Source organism: Archocentrus centrarchus, unplaced genomic scaffold, assembly GCF_007364275.1.
Source record: "Archocentrus centrarchus isolate MPI-CPG fArcCen1 unplaced genomic scaffold, fArcCen1 scaffold_29_ctg1, whole genome shotgun sequence".
NCBI classification, from domain to species: Eukaryota; Metazoa; Chordata; class Actinopteri; order Cichliformes; family Cichlidae; genus Archocentrus; species Archocentrus centrarchus.
This window is the reverse complement of record NW_022060258.1, coordinates 300526-317515: the sequence shown is the minus strand read 5'-3', so window position 1 is coordinate 317515 and position 16990 is coordinate 300526. Positions and strand designations below refer to the sequence as shown.

Sequence of the window (16990 nt, the reverse complement as noted above, 5' to 3'; positions counted from 1 at the left end):
TTATATTTTTGTCCTTGCATTAATTTACAAATGCCATTTTAGGGATACAGCAGTCAGCTGTCTGTAGTGGCCAGCAGCACACTAGAGGTGAAGAAGAGAGTAAAGTGGGTGATTTGTGACAGATGGAAAGCAGCAAGAGTGAAAAGGAAGGTTTCCCAGATGGTAGGGAGACCAACTATGATATAAGGTTTGGATACAGCGGTATTGACAAAAATAGCAGAGGCTGAGGTGATGAGGTTAAGATCTTTATTGGGGGTGACTAGGATGGACAGGATTACAAATGAGTACATCAAAGGGATAGCTCAGGTTTGGAGACAAACATTAGTAAGACACTAGGGATATGGTGATGTGGATGAAGAAGAAGAAAAAATACTTTATTTGAAAAGATACTCCTTTATTAAACAGCCATATATATATATATATATAAATATATATATATATATATATATATATATAATATATATATATAGATATATATAGATATAGCGAGAAAGAGAGAGAGAGAGAGAGAGAGAGAGAGAAAGAGATAGAGAATAGAGAAGAGAGAGCGAGAGAGAGAGAAGAGAGAGAGAGAGCGAGAGAGAGAGAGAGAGAGATGAAGAGAGAAGAGAGAGAGAGAGAGAGGAGAGAGAGAGAGAGAGAGAGAGATGATAGAGAAGAGAGAGAGAGAGAGAGAGAGCAGAGAGAGAGAGAGAAAGACCAGAGAGAGAGAGAGAAGAGAGAGAAGAGAGAGAAAGAGAAGAGAACGAGATAGAGAGAAGAAGAGAAGAGAGAGAGAGAAAGAGAGAGAGAGAGGAGAGAGAAGAGAGAGAGAGAGAGAAAGAGAGAGAGAGGATCTGAGCAAGAGAGAGAGAGAGAGAGAGAGAGAAAGAGAGAGAGAGAGAGAGAGAAAGAAGAGAGAGAGAGAGAGAGAGAGAGAGAGAAAGAGACAGAGAGACAAGACAAGAGAGAGAGGAGAGAGAGACAAGATAGAGAGAGAGAGGAGATTCTCTCTTACTCCACCTCTCTTTCCTCTCGCTTCTCCCCCTCTATCTCTATCCCCCTATAATCCTCTCACACATCTCAATCTCTATCTCCCATCTCTAATATATATATATATATCCCCCCTATATCTATCTCTACTCGATATCTCCACCCTCTATATAATATATATCTCTATATCTACAATATCTATATCCAATATCTATCATATATATATATATATACATAATTATGTGCATCCCTGAAGGATTGAATGCAGATTTTCCAAATGAAGGAACACACAATTAATACCCGAAAACTCGCTGTTAAAGCAACATTAGAAAAGGTGGGAATCCTGGGTGTGAGCTCAAATGAATAAAGTTGAAGAACCCAGGCTGCCATTGTACTGCATGCTATTTAATGAAAACACACTGTCCAAGATTATGAACTGTGTTGGGATGAATTAATTGACAAGAAGCCATTTCTTATAATTAATCAGGACATTTATATTGGCCTGCAAGGAGCAGCATCATCAGTCACCCTCCCTAAGGAACTAATACTGGTGTCAAGTGCAAAGCTCTGTGCTACATGTCATTCTTGGTTGCTCGAGGACTCTCATGAACTGTGAACTATTAAAAAAAGAAAGGCTCAGAGAATTCCAGAATGGAGGCTGGCAAAGAATAAATTAATTTTCAAAAAATAAACAGTTCATCAGAATTCCAATGAAAAGCAGTGATGAAAGCATTGTGACTATTGGTAAATGAAAGGCCCCTAAACCAAACAGCAAAGCATGTTGTTATAGTCCACAAGTAAAACTGATGTACAGTGTAAAATCTGCTCAACCCGTGAAAGTTAAACTGAAACCTGGAATTAAACAATATCCACTCAAGTCACAATACACTGAAGGACTCAGACCTATAACTGATGGGTTGGTAAAGGTTTAATTAAGTATTAATCAAAACTACCATGTAATACACCTATCCCTCCCAAACCAAAGCTAAATTCTAAAGATCACCATTTGGTACATGATCTCAGAGCTATTAATGTTGTTGTGGATTCTGAAAAACATGTTCCTGATCCTCACCTGTTGCTTTTTAACCCCTTAACTGGCAGCAAAAAAATCACCTGACAAAAACTACATAACGCCTTCTGGTCATTATTGGCTCTGAACAACCCATTTCATAGCCTATTAATCGGCTGCGTCTGGTCCGCGGGCCGAATGAAGTGCATTTATATGGCAGGCTAGACCCGCCCATTTTGACTGACACCTCATTCGGCCAATCATGTTAAGAAATGGGTTTCCCAGAGCCAATAATACTCAGAGGGCGTCACGTAGCTTTGTCAGGTGATTTGGTGCAGCCAGTTACATGATTGGCCGAATGACGTGTCAATAAAAATGGGAGGGTCTAGCCTGCCATATAAAAGGGACTACAAACGGCCCGTCACCGGGCCCTTGCCAGTTAAGGGGTTAACATCTCACCAGATATCCAGTGGTACCCAATAACTGATTTGTGTTTTGTTTTTTTCAGTATTCCTTTGCAACCTGATTCTCTGTATCCCTTTGTTTTAACTTTACTTTACTTTACTTTATTACATTTAGCAGACGCCTTTATCCAAAGCGACTTACAATGATGACACAATAATACAAAAAGCCAAAACAAAAATGAAACATTAAAAGAGTTAAACATTAAAAAAACAATGGCTCATTAAAAATGTATGTCTATACACATCATAAGTAATTGTCTTAGTTAGTGCAGGTATTCTCCAAAAAGCTCAGTTTTTAGGAGTTTTTTAAAAACGGCGAGGGACTCAGCTGCTCTGGTGGAGGTAGGCAGCTTGTTCTACCATCTGGGAACTATGGAGCAGAACAGTCTGGATGCTGGGTAAAGCAAGGCGACATTCAGTGGAGGAGTGCAAAGGCCGAGATGGAACATAGGCCTTTAGGAGCAAGTGCAAGTAGTAGGGCGCCTGTTCTGTCATTACCTTATAGGCAATCGTGCAGGCTTTATATTTGATGCGAGCAGAAACCAGAAGCCAATGAAGCTCAGTGAGCGGTGGGGTGACATGTGCCCGTTTTGGAAGATTGAAGACCAGACGTGCTGCTGCATTCTGGATCATCTGTAATGGCTTAATAGCACAGGCTGGAAGGCCCGTTAGCACTGCATTACAATAATCAAGGCGCGAGATGACCACGGCCTGCACCAAGAGCTGAGCAGCATGTTGCGTTAGAAATGGTCTAATTTGTCTGATGTTATATAGCGCAAAGCGAAAGGATCGAGAAACAGAGGCCACTTGATGTGTAAATGATAACTGGTCATTAAACATGACTCCCAGATTCCTGGCAACCTTCGCCAGAGAAAGTGAGAGAGAATCGATTGTTAAGGTGAAATTGTGTTGGACCGACTGTTTTGCAAGAAACACCAGTAGTTCAGTCTTAGAAAAATTAAGTTGAAGATGGTGTGACTTCATCCATGAGAGACAATGAGATATCCGTGCTGAGATCGTAGAGTCATCAGGAGGGAATGATAGGTAGAGCTGAGTATCATCGGCAAAGCAATGGTAGGAGAACCCATGAGAGGAAATAACTGGGCCCAAAGAGGGGGTATAGATGGAAAAGAGGAGTACCAGTACTGAGCCTTGGGGCACTCCAGTGGACAGTAGACATGATGAAGACAACTGTCCTAGCCATGACACTTTGAAAGAGCATTCAGCAAGGTAAGATCTGAACCATGATAGTGGTGTATCTGAGATACCCATATTGGAGAGTGTAGTTAGGAGTCGGTCATGATTGACTGTATCAAAGGCTGCTGACAAGTCCAGCAGAATGAGTGCTGAGGACTGTCCAGCAGCTCTGGCAGTTTTTAAGGCTTTGGTCAAAGACAGCAGCGCCGTCTCAGTGGAGTGTCCCTTTTTAAAACCGGATTGGTTTTGGTCAAGGTAGTTATTCTGGGAGAGAAAGCCTAAGATCTGGTGATACACTGCCCTTTCTATGCATTTAGAAAGGAAAGGTAGTAGCGAGACCGGTCGATAGTTGTCGACCAGGGCAGGGTCGAGAGAAGGTTTTTTAAGTAGAGGTGTCACCTGGGCCTGTTTGAAAGTAAGCGGAAATTCACCGGTGGATAGGGAAGTATTAATTGCATGAGTGATGACTGGAATAATTGTAGGTGCAATGGTTTGTAGAAGGTCAGTGCGAATCGGATCCAGAGGACATGTAGTAGGACGGCTATGTGTTAGGAGGGCCAGTGCTTCTTTCCCAGAGAGAGGAGTAAATGAAGTGAATGTACTTTCCTTGAATGATGAAGACGGAGGAGCAGAGACAATGGGTAGATCTGTGAACTGACTGCTGATGGCCGCCACTTTCCCAGAAAAGAAAGAGGCAAATTTTTCAGCTGTAAGACACGTAGGCAGAGGAAAAGGTGGAGGATTCAACAGCGATCTGAATGATGTGAATAATCTTCGAGAATCTGTCGGCGAGCTGAATTTCTCCTTGTAAAAGAAACTGTCCAAACAGGAGCTTAGTGTGGAGCAGAGTGTATCTGTGGCAGTGTTCATGCTGAGAGAGGAGAATGAGCCTAATGAAGGCATAGTAGTGGCAACCGGTGATGAGTACTGATCTACAGAGAGGTTTCTGAGATTGTGACGGAAAGTGACCATAGCTGGAACAGCAATAGGTTTTCTAGAAATGCGGATACTGAACTGAATAAAAAAGTGATCTGAGAGATGAAGCGGAGTGACCTTTAGTGATTCTGTATCACAACGACGTGTGAATATTAAGTCCAGGTTTTTACCGGCTTTATGAGTTGGAGGACTGGGGACTAGCTCTAAATCAAAAGAGTGCATAAGAGATTTAAAGTCAGTAGAGCCAGGGCTGTCAAGGTGAATGTTCATGTCACCTAGAATGAGCATGGGACACTCATTCTGATGATTGCTGATGCGGGGCCTGATGGTAGCTGGTACGGGGCCTGGTGGTAGCTGCTGCGGGGCCTGGTGGTAGCTACTGCGGGGCCTGGTGGTAGCTGCTGCGGGGCCCGGTGGCTTCCGCTGCGGGGCCCGGTGGTAGCTGCTGCGGGGCTCGGTGGTAGCTGCTGCGGGGCCTGGTGGAAATGAAGGCATAGTAGTAGCTGCTGCGGGGCCTGGTGGTAGCTGCTGCGAGGCCTGGTGGTTTCTGCTGCGGGGCCTGTAGTCTCGTCCCAAGGGAGCGCTACCCGCTGCACAGAATGCCGCTCCTCTCTCGGGAGTGTGAGGAGAGGAGCGGCAGCTGTGAGAGTCCACATGATTCTCTGCTAGCATGGTGAGAAACCATAATCTACCCACCTGTGGTCTGCTGACAACATCCAGCAGTGTGGATGTTTCCCCACTCTTCAGGTCCAGCTGCTGCAGGCTGAGGCACTGGTTGTGAGGACCAAAGATGGCACCCCACAGGTAGATCAGCGGGGTGCCGCTGATTATCAAAAATCAGTACGGGTACATTCAGCTTCTACAGGGACTCACCCAAGGCCCCAAAATTTTTCATTAGAATTTGGTACAAGATTTGCAGCAGTGTGCAGATAACCTCCTAACGAAGAATAATGTGAAAGAGATTCCATTGCTGTTCTATCATCCCTGCAAAAAAGGGGGACACAAGGGTCCGTGTATTTTGCGGCCAACAGATTTTCGTTTAGGAATCAGAAAACGAAAAATGGGAAACGCCTCGTTTCCCGATTTTAGTTTCAAAGTTTAAAAACGGAAAACGGAAAACGAACCGTTTCCTGATTTTCATTTCAAAATGGGAAAATAAAAAAATGGAAAACGAGCCGTTTCCCGATTTTTGTTTCCTGATTAAAAATTTAAAAATGGATTTTAAAAATCCGGCGTGGAAATCGGATTTCTCATTTTTCTTCATTTTTGTATCTTGACCCGGAAATGATCGAACTCTCGCGGCACACGCAGACATTGGCGGTACGTTTGATTTGATTAGGAGCCATGATTCACATATACATCTAAGAAGACATGTCGTTGCACGAATATGCAGATTTTATTGCAGTAAGCAGAATAAATGGCAAGTGTTGTAGCGAAATCGCATCAATGTTATGCACCCACTTCGGAACAAGACAGGGTTTTTCTGAGAGGAATGTGCGGAGATGGTGTGCTGAGCAGGGGCTGCTCACACAATTCTGTTCAGACAGCCAGCTTGAAGTTGAAGTCGCTGAAGGTATTGCTGAGGTAAGTTTTTCATTGTTATAATTATTTTTATGATGAATGCTTTTTGTGAAATATGCAATGGCTACATTAATATAGCTAAAAAGCTGACTACAAGCTAATGGGAAGCCAGACATCAGTCGTATGCTACAATTTACAGATTCAATTAAATGGCTAATACACTGTTAGCCCTGCGAGAGACTGGCGACCTGTCCAGGCTGTAACCCACCTCTCACCCCTCTGGCAGCTGGGATAGGCTCCAGCTGCCAGAGGGGTGAGGGTGAGAGTCTCCCACATTGAACTGGATACGTGGATAAAAATGCATGGAAGGACTATACACATAATTTATCCAAATAATATATTTCACTTGTCACATTATTAACATGATAAGTATTAACAGTCTTACTTCTCCAAACATTCCACTGGAAATGTAAAGTTATTTTTAACAGTATTCTTCCCTATTTAGTGCCTCTATGGATAAACTGTCAGCTTCTGTGCTTAAACTTTTTTTTTAAGTCACTATGTTGGGGTTTGCAAACATAACAAGCTTCCCATTTTTTTTTCTCCAAGCATGTAGTGACCTGTGAAGTCTGTCTCCCTCCCCCACTTCTAGACTGGATCATCTTTTGGTCGAAAAATGATGACTGGATATCTTTCTGCAAAAGGCATTAAAGCTTCTGAAGGCAGAGTGGGCAAAGTGTTGAGAAGCATTCATCAACCCTATCATGCAGCAAGACAGCAGGTAATGTTAAATACCAGTTTTCCAGTAGAGCACTGGTGTTGAGAATCTAAATCTTGCAAATATATTGAGTATTTATAGTTTGTTTGATTTTAGGGTGCCCGAAATCTCAACCCCATACCCTACAATGCAGAATACATGGGTTATAAGCTTCACTTAGATCAAAATGAAAAACTTGTTATGTTTGGAGTGACCCATGTCATGGCTATTGATGGTTTCAGCAAGAAGATTGTCAGTCATTCCACCATGCCGGTAAAAAACAACATCATCATTTACGAGGATGTGTACAGGTAAAATAACCTGACTACTGCTACTAGTATTCATTTATTCCTCAGTCTATTATTGCTCCGTCCAGTTTTAACTAAATACTTTTTTTTATCGTTACTTTAGGAGTGGCTGGGATGCTTGTTAGGTTTAAAGGGTTTATGTTTGTGTGTTTTATCTTCAGACCTGCTCTGCTTTCTTGTGGACTGTGGGATCAGGTCAGAGTTGACTGTGGGAAGGAGTTTTACCTGGCACTGTTCATCCAGGAAAGGCTGGCACAATACAGATACAATTGTCAGAGGCAGCCCTACATTCAGACACCTTCTACAAGGGTAACAATGTGGTGGTAAAATATTTTCTTTTTTTTGTAAACTCATTTCAGATGAGAATAAGTCGAGTCATGCTGTTTTAAAATATGCACAGAACCATGTGATTGAGAGAATGTGGTCAGAGGTAAATGCCCGAGTCAACTATCCTCTGAAGACTGCTTTGGTACAACTGGTGGACATGGAGGAACTGGACATGGAGGACAGCACATCCAAGTACTGTGTGTCAAACTTGACATGCCAGATGGCCAGGATTGGTATCACTAATGTTGTAGAGGCATGGAATGCACACAGAATCCCAGGTATGATTCATTCCTTTTTACTGGCTCTGTTACAAGAATATTTTGTTCACAAAGCAATTTAAATTTAGTTTACCACTCTGTAGTAAATTTTGATATGAACTGCATTTACAAATGTGTAGCTTATTTGCATATCTGTATATTCACTACTGACTGAAATTTTCAATAGATGGGGCAGCTTCAATTTATAAAATACCTCATCGATTTGTCCTGAGTTATTTGGGTATTTTGCTATTTTGTGTAGATTTCCTTTTATTGTTGTATTTATATCTAGATCTGTTCAATGAACACATAATCACCCCTTTGAAGCAACACTAAAGTAATAAGATAAGCTCATATTTCTAAATGCTGTGAATTTGTTGCAGTTATGTTCACTTTACTATACCAAGTAAATTTTAACTCATTCATTTGTAAACCCTTAAAACACACTTGTGTGTCATGCAGGAAAAGGAATACCAAATGAACTGGCTAAAGGGGGGTGTCCTGCAAAAATTCCTGAGGAACTTCTGCCTAATGGTGCCGCTGCAGCTGACCTGTATCAGCAGGAGGTGGGATCAGCCTTGAAGAGAGATTCCATTTTTGGACTGGAGCCTTTCTCCTCTGAAGAAGCCAAACAGTGGACTGAAACAGAGTTTGGTTCTCATTTTGACTTGTTTTCACTTTACCAAAACGTGGTTCATCATAACTATGGACCCTTTAAAGATGCTGTTAGGTTTCTTATTGACATCACCAGATGTTGTGTGTGATCCATTAGTGGTATTCAATGAAGAAACGAGTAAACTTCTCCAAAAAAAATTTATTACAGAGAAAACTACAAGCTGTTTCAATTTATAACAGTTCAAATAATTTGTATTTACAATCTTGTTTCTGATTGTTGGCAATAAAGGAGAACTTGCAATTCTCTAATTCTTTTTTAAAATTCTAATTTTGTGTAACACCCAAGCATGTATATCATTTAAACAATGTAACATTTAATAATTACATAATGAAAACCGCAGTTACCGACTACTGTTCCACTCCCAAACCATGTTATAAACATCAAACTGGGCTTGAAACCTAAGGACAACCAAGTAAAAAAGACAACGTGATTACAGAGAAAACCACCCATCAAACAGGATGAGGAAACGTGTTACTGATAAGCTGCAGAGGCTGCAGGTTAGTATATATGCCAACACTACCCAAGCTGATTTTATAAAAGGTTCCTCTGTAGGAAAACCTGGTCAATTAAGCTGGTGTGATGTTGGCTTGAAATACAAACTCTGCACCCTCTTTAGCTTTGTAGTGACAAATGCCCATTTATATTCAATGTTAGATGAATTACACATCTATATCTCTTTGAGGAGAGAGAGAACAGCATGGAGACCCTTAACTTGGTGTACCCTACGATCAAATTCTTCAGCTCTGCATTTCAGACAGTGATCTGCAGTTAACAGCCACTGCTCCACACATGTTCGGCATCCAACTAGAGACTCGCAGCACGTGGAAAACATGGGTTCCTCCATTAGAGCTACAAGGTTTTAAAAAAAGAAATTGATGCAGAAAAATATGTGCCAGTTACTTTAAATATAAAATAAGAAAATTAAACACATTTATATTTGCTGTAATATGTAATGCATACCTTTGCAAACGAGGCAGGCAAAGGCATCCTTTACAGAATGCAGGTGGGCATCAGTCACTGCTTTGCGTGTGTGCTTTGCAAGCTCAGACAGCTGGTTTATTGCTGAGGTGATATCTTGGAGGCTCTCAGCAGCTTGCTTTAGTTGGTCAATTTTGCCAATGACCTCTTGTATGCTCATACTGTCGTCGGCCCTTCGACTTAAATGTAGAACGACAAAATAGTGAAATCGCCAAATGCATGAATATTTTTCTTATATCGGCCTATGAGGCCTTCAGTTTTTCTTTTAAAAAATATTTGTCAGGTAAAATGACTTATACTGTTTGCCCTTGTGTAGAGAATGAGTTTGACTTTACATACATTACCTTGCTTTAGCTGTTCTTCCATTCTGGAACTCCACAAAGTCATCCTCAAAGATTGCATAGATTTTTCTGGAGTTCTGTTTCCAGTAATGGGAACCTTAGGAGAAGACAATGTATTTCTATATTTATTAATTTTAATGGTAAAATGTAAAAAGCAAGTTTTTGATCACTTAGCTTACTTCTTGTGCCCTCCGAGTCTACTATTTCATTTCCTTGGCTGTCTGTCAGGGTAATCACCTCATCACAGCCCAAGGCATCCTTCACCTTCTGTGTTATTCCTTCCACATTTGCTTCAGCTTCCAAAAAGCGAATGATGACTGTTTTGGAAGTACTGAGCTTGTCATTTACTATTTTGGCAATATGGATAGCCCTGTGGAGGAATTAGATCATTAAAAAAATAAGATGAAAAAATATGGCTGTAGAGAGATTTTACTAGTAAAGACAAGTTGAATATTTAACAGCTAACCTTTGGAAAGATCTTGCTGGGAACAGGTTGCTTGCTCGTGGCATTCCAGCTGAAGGCCGTGGTGTGTCAGTCAGAGCAGAAGGTGAGGGTCGGTGCATGAAGGCAAATGGAATACCAGTAGTGGGTAGGGATCTGCTTGCAGGAAGTGGACTATGAACTGGATCTCCATGGACCTCATAATGACTGTGATGTGAAAGATTTAGGATGGAAAAATGTCCTGCTGGCTCTGGAAATATTGCAGTGTTTGCATCATCTGTAATGTACAGACTACTGCAATTAACCTGTTTAATTTGGCAAAATAAAAAAAAAATTATAAAGTGCTAATTATTCACAGATTTTATGTTATTTAGAACAAACATCTGCACAAAATAATATTGGAAACATTCAATTCTAAATCATATTTCAATGTACTTTAAGTGTTTAGACATACCACAAAGTTACTTTTAGCTAACATTAGCATTTACTCGATCACATGCCATTAAGCTAACCAAGGCTCCGTAAAGCCAAAATAAATATTCTTATATATAAATCTATCAGTTATAAGTTGAACAGTTACGGCACCTGAAAAATCCTGCATATCTTGTCCACAGACATGTCATCTTCCTTAAGTGTAACACGTCTGCTTTCTCGAAAAAGGACATAACTGCCCGTTGCCATCCCGCAGACATCCAAAATACACTTGACAACGATGGAAACTGCAGCACGCCCTCTACTGTCATGAAACTGTCAAATGTATGGGGACAACTTCCGGGTGAGAATTGGGGAAAAAAATAAAAACTCAGAAATCCGATTTCCACGCCGGTTTTTTAAAATCCATTTTTAAATTTTTAATCAGGAAACAAAAATCGGGAAACGGCTCGTTTTCCATTTTTTTATTTTCCCATTTTGAAATGAAAATCGGGAAACGGTTCGTTTTCCGTTTTCCGTTTTTAAACTTTGAAACTAAAATCGGGAAACGAGGCGTTTCCCGTTTTTCGTTTTCTGATTCCTATTCGAAAATCCGTTGGCCGCAAAATACACGGACCCACAAGGTGAGTAAAGACAGATGACAATTTTAAATTATTAATATACAGTGGAGTATTTGGGTAGACAAATACCAGTGGGAAAAATATTTATGTATATTATTGGCACCGTCTCAAACGAAGTGGTGATTAAAGCCCTTAAATTGCACATGGTTGAGCAAATGTTTTCCTTTCTGGGCATGGCAGGATACAGCCAACCTTGGATTTGTAATGATGCAGCAGGACAAAATAACCTAGAGTCCTCAGCCAGAAAAGGATGGAGTGCCCTCTCCAGCTCAGGGACGAGTTCCTGCCCCAAGTGGAGGAGTTCAAGTATCTTGGGGTCTTGTTCATGAGTGATGGGAGAAGGGCGCGGGAGATCGACAGATGGATCGGGGCTGCTTCTGCAGTGATGCGAACGCTGCACCTGTCTGTGGTGGTGATGAGGGAGCTTAGTGTAAAAGCGAAGCTCACGATTTACCAGTTGACCTACGTTCCTACCCTCACCTATGGTCACGAGATTTGGGTAGTGACCCAATGACTTTCCTTCGAAGGGTGGCTGGCCTCTCCCTTAAAGATAAGGTGAGGAGGGGAAGGCTCAGAGTAGAGCCGCTGCTCCGCCACATTGGAAAGAGCCAGTTGAGGTGGCTCGGGCATCTGATTAGAATGCCTCCTGGCCACCTCTTGGGTGACGTGTTCCGGGCATGTCCCACCAGTAGGAGGCCTCATGGTAGACCCAGGATATGCTGGGGAGATTACATGTCTCGACTGGCCTGGTAACGCCTTGGGGGCACTACAGACGAGCTGGAGGAGGCGGCCGGGGAGAGGGAAGCCTGGGCTTAGGCTCCTGCACCCGCAACCCGGCCCCCGATAGGCGGAAGTGAATTGATGGATGGATGGACAAAATAACTACGTCTAAGTTATAGTGGACAGAAGAGGCTGAAGCAGCATCTGAAGCACTGAAGGAGGAGATGCAACCTGTCCTGGCACTGGGTAATCCTGGCTATTCAAAATGCTTCCATTTCTATGTTGCTGACAGGAGTGGCTACGAAGTAGTATTAGGCCACATTAAGAAAAAAAATTCAATTGTGCATTTTGAAAATGAAGTCAAAATTTTGAAAAAAAAGTCAAAATGCTATTGTGAGGAAGAAAAAGTCCAAATGTGGAGATTAAAGTTGTCATTTGAAGTCAAACAACTGCCATGCTGTCTGTTATACCCTCTCTAAACTGTCTTGTGTAAATGAGAGTGAAACTATACTGATTTTAGTAACAAGGAAATTATTTCTCTTTTGGCACATAAACACAATGTAGTGTGTTATGTATAATGATGTTAAAAAGATGGTGCAGAAAGCTGCATCTGGTCAAAAGGAAAAAACACACAAACTGGCAATGGACAAATGCAAGAATATCAATGGTTACACTTTCATGCATTACAGAGGGGATTTGTTGAATCGCAGGACACAAAAAGGCAGCTGATCAAGTTTTTTTACAAACTTGTCCAAATAAGGAATTTTGTTGAGCAGGAACATCAACTGGTGGCCCGCGGGCCACATTCAGCCTGCCAAAACTTTTCATCCATGCCCTCAAATAGTACTGCCACAGGTACTATATGCAAATTAATCATGTCGCATCATAACCCATTAAATACCCATCTCTGACTACTCTGAATTATCAAAAGCCTCTAAACACCACTACCCTTAAATGCCTCCATGTCCCTAGAACCAATCAGAATGCAAGATCAGACCATGTGACTTCAAGTATTTTCAGCACTGCACTGAGAAGCCGGCTTTTGTTGGTGGTGATCAGATTGTAAACACAGCTGAAGGTGAGTCTAACCATGTTTTGTGTAGAAAAAATGTTTGTCAATCAAACTTGTCTAACTAAAGAAGTAAAAGTCGTAATGAGATTTCCCACAGTGAACTCGCAGAAGAATCGTTACTGGGTGCCGCGTGTACTCGCCAGCTTGCGTGGGGCTTCCGTCTCCTTTTCTGTGAGGGTTTTTCACACAGTCTGCTCATGGGAGGACTAGACGGGTAGGTGGTTCGGCGTGTACCCAGATGAGGTCACAGACCTCCTGTAGGGGTCTGTCCCTCGGCTATCACGAATCCCGCAGCCTAGTATCTACTGTTCTGTTATTGTTAAAATAAATGTGGTACCATTGTTGTGCCCTTAAACAAGGGGAATAGTGACAGATAAATGAAGAGGTCAACACGCCGCTCTTGCCTTCACTCGTCTGCATTGAGTAACTTACAAATGTGAACAGAAGCTGTAGCACAAGCTAACACAGTAACAAAGCTTGTCGGAAACTTATCAAAATAGACATTCAAAATTCAACACGTTCTCTCAAAAAAAAAAAAACAATAAGTAAACAATCAACTATGACGCGTTACTGAGTTTAGGGAGTTTTGTGTGCAGTGATTACCTTAAACAGGGGGAATAGTAACAGATAAATGAAGAGGTCGACACGCTGCTCTTGCCTTCACTTGTCAATATTGAGTGAGGGAATGCAACGCGCGATTTTCCCTACTAAAATCTTAAGGCATTACCAGTAGATTAGTGCACAATCAATTCAGGCAAAACACTTACTCCTCAGCTCTGCATTTCTACTACATATTCTACACAGCAACACAGTCAAAACAATAATAAAATGTTGTGAAGTAAAAGGAACAAAATTATAAAACTAAGCGGAATCAAATTTCTTGTCCACTACACCATTTTGTGCCATTGCAGCTGTATTGTGTGAATCAATGTCAATCATAGTCTGATGTTTGGGCCTTTTGACTTCATTCACACTGGGCAGAGGACGGACTGAAGAGTTTGCTGGTTTTTCCTCAAATCAAAATATTATTTATTAAAAAGTAGGTAAATTACTATATTTACATTTTTGAAAAATAATAAAATAAAAATAAATAAAGGCACCCCACATCATCTGTGAAATGAATACTAAAATTTACTATAAGATCCCCCAAAGAAGTGTCCAGGGTTTTGCATCAGAACTCTTCATGTTTCTATATTAATTTATTTTAAAAATCAACAACAAACACGGCTTCTGAAAAGTAGGTTGTGCATAGATGAACTTGTTGCTGCTGTCATGTAACATTTTATTGTTTCTGTGTTCATTATATCTATAACGAGCACAACTGTACACAACTGCGGTGTCTCCATAAAAACCATCAACGTAACAGAGAAGAACACGTAAGTGGAAGACTTGCACGTCACATAATTAAAAACAGTATAAATTTAAAAGGAAAATTGATAAAATGATAATATATTACTTAGGATAGAATATTAATTTTATTTTACTTTACAAGAGCAACTAGCCCTCGCAGTGTGTGCCTAGAAAAATTCTGGCCCTTGGACAAATGTAGTTGATGACCCCTGTTGTAGAGGGTAGAGAGCAGCCTTTGCAGTTGTTTGACTTGAAATTACAACTTTAATCTCAAAAATATTTAGACTCAAACTGAAAAGAGCTAAGAAATAATTCATCACTGAAAATTTTAACTTTACTATCAAAAAGCACAATTAAAACTCATGCTGTATTGCTCAACTTAATCCAGACATGTTTGGTACAGCTCATAGAAATTAAAAGCCTGACAGTAGATGGTAAATTGGCCACAGTATGTTTCACAGTCTCTCAGGGATAGTATGTTTGTATCAGGGACTAGGCTAATAATAAGAGGGTTAAAAGAGAGTATTAGACACAGTGAAGAACTGGAGACAAAAATACTGCTAGCTTAACTGTATTGAACAATACCGGAAATAGTGAAAGAGTGAAATATAAATTCAGTGCAATAATGGCAGTAATAAATCACAAAGCAAATATCACCATTCACTCGAAATGGCTGAAAGAAAATGTCCATTTTAAATTACATTATAAAATTTCACTTGAAGTAAAATTGGTCCTTCAATGTCCTCTTTAGTCAGGAAGGGTGAAGTCAGGGTAGACCTGGTCAAAGTGCTAGTTTAGTGGTCTGTGTAGAGTGGAGGTCCTACCACACTGAGATATTTTGACTGATAAAAGTTGAGAAGAAGTTAGTTATCTTTTCTGCATACACTATAATTCAAAGAGATACTATCTATCCATATCTATCCATTTACTTGGTTTGTAACTTCAGGTGTGTAGACCGCAGGGTACAAAACCTCCAACAAGGTGTTTGTTTGTTTGTTTGTTTGTTTGTTTGTTTTTATAGAGGATTTCACCTGCTTTAGAAAATACCCTTTCACGGGGCACAGCTGGGTGTTGTGGAAAGTTTAGTGCATTTAATAAAGTCTGCTGCTGAAACTGTATTTTGAAACTGTATTTCTTGCAAGAAGGAATTCAGTCAATACAAAGCATGCAGTGATGCAATGAGGAAATTCAGAGAAACAAAGGACATCATCCTTACTTATACAAAATCTAAGAGTATCACATTACATTGTTCAGCCCCTTCCAGTCATCCTATACAGGTCTCACAAAGTTCAGAAAGATATATGCAGCAGTTTGGATAAACAAGTCTCACTAGTGTTGGAGACAGAGGACAGAGGTTCCAAGACAGAAACCAGGACTTCCTCTGTCAGGGAGATCCCACATGCCTGCATCTCTACTACATGCAAGGTTAAGAAGTCAAACACCATAAAGCGTGAGAAAGAATAAACCCGAACCCTTGAACATAACAAAATAATCCTCCACATTCCCCCCACTTGATTCTACAGAATCACATAGACAAGAAGATCAGTATACAGAAGACATTCATGAAAACGTTTCAACCATATTATCCCCAAAAGTTTAAAACATGGCACTGTCATTCAGAAGCACTCTAAGGGACATGATCAAATAAACCAGACAAAAGACAAACCATAGTATGAGAGACACTCCCATCTATAGGATGCTGAATAAGACCTTAGCCACATGGGATTATACAGCAGCCACATAACCTCTTAACATGCAACTATGATAATCAATGCCAAAACCTCATCCAAACACAGATTCTAATCATCTTCATATGCCAGTATTTATCATCGTTTGCAGCTAGCTCATCCAAGAGACTCATCTAAGAGACTTCTAAGGCTCTGGTTACAGATCCATCAGAAGCAGTGTTATTAGGGATAAAGGTACAGCAAGACTCACCAAACATGACACAGATACCTCCACGATTTGCAAGAAGCATATCCAAACGTATGTGGTTTTAATCAGGCCACCAGGAAAGTGGCAGAAGGCTGCTCAGCTAAGCCTATCAGTGCATCATGTGTGTAATTAATTAATCCAATCAACAGAAGACCGACTCAAACCCTGCAGCAATCTGATTGTGAACTGACACATTCTATCGCCTCCGCAGATCCAAAAGACATCCATACCAGGATAAAGTCTGTGCTATAATAGTAGATGCTAAAAAGGCCACAAGCATTTCATCAGTCATCTAGTCAAGATGAAGTGTAAAAGAATCTGTAAAGCTATTTCTAACTGTAAATGACAATGAGAGATCAGATAGGACAGTAACAGTGGTGTTACAATAACACTTGATACATAGTGCAACCTTCACATGTGGACTTGACCTTGAGACCTTATAACAGATTATCAAAGCTCAAGATCATAGCAGGAGTGGGGGGAGGTGCAACCACTACCTAAAGTGAAGGTAGGATTCTTACATAAAACCACTCTATTAGATCAGTAGTTGCACTATTTTAACCACACTGGACCCCTTTATGAGTGCAATTTTAACACAGTATGAGTCAAGTTGGAAGTGACATCACCCCATGCAGATATGCAGTCAGTCCTCAGATTACCTTTATCAGGAAGTTCT

The 16990-nt window shown here is 40.8% G+C and overlaps 3 protein-coding genes across 6 annotated transcripts in view; 1 reads left to right on the top strand and 2 right to left on the bottom strand.

Moving 5' to 3' along the window:
• The window catches only part of LOC115776227 (calcium-dependent secretion activator 1-like), a 44003-nt gene extending 27606 nt beyond the window's left edge, over window positions 1–16397 (bottom strand). The window contains exon 1 of the mRNA XM_030723835.1: window positions 16318–16397. The gene's annotated coding sequence lies outside the window, so the exon portion shown is untranslated. The remainder of the gene's footprint in view (window positions 1–16317) is intronic.
• On the top strand, window positions 6054–8669 carry LOC115776246 (uncharacterized). 3 transcript variants are annotated; one of them, XM_030723856.1, is made up of 6 exons: window positions 6054–6162; window positions 6752–6880; window positions 7099–7167; window positions 7326–7473; window positions 7565–7769; window positions 8211–8669. In XM_030723856.1, the coding sequence occupies exons 2-6, from the start codon at window positions 6864–6866 to the stop codon at window positions 8510–8512; spliced, it is 741 nt and encodes a 246-aa protein (XP_030579716.1). In that variant the 5' UTR covers window positions 6054–6162; window positions 6752–6863; the 3' UTR covers window positions 8513–8669. The 3 variants fall into 3 exon arrangements, with proteins under 3 accessions (XP_030579716.1, XP_030579717.1, XP_030579715.1); XM_030723857.1 differs by having other exon boundaries at window positions 6056–6162; window positions 6804–6880; XM_030723855.1 differs by lacking the exons at window positions 6054–6162; window positions 6752–6880 and having other exon boundaries at window positions 7030–7167.
• Window positions 8858–11000, bottom strand: LOC115776245 (uncharacterized). Of its 2 annotated transcripts, none has more exons than XM_030723853.1 (6): window positions 10771–11000; window positions 10210–10490; window positions 9923–10113; window positions 9747–9840; window positions 9385–9581; window positions 8858–9273 (listed from the first exon to the last, which is right to left on the bottom strand). In XM_030723853.1, exons 1-6 carry the CDS (start codon window positions 10864–10866, stop codon window positions 9092–9094), a joined length of 1041 nt encoding a protein of 346 aa, XP_030579713.1. In that variant the 5' UTR covers window positions 10867–11000; the 3' UTR covers window positions 8858–9091. The 2 variants fall into 2 exon arrangements, with proteins under 2 accessions (XP_030579713.1, XP_030579714.1); XM_030723854.1 differs by having other exon boundaries at window positions 10210–10392.
• Window positions 16398–16990: the final 593 nt, after the last annotated feature.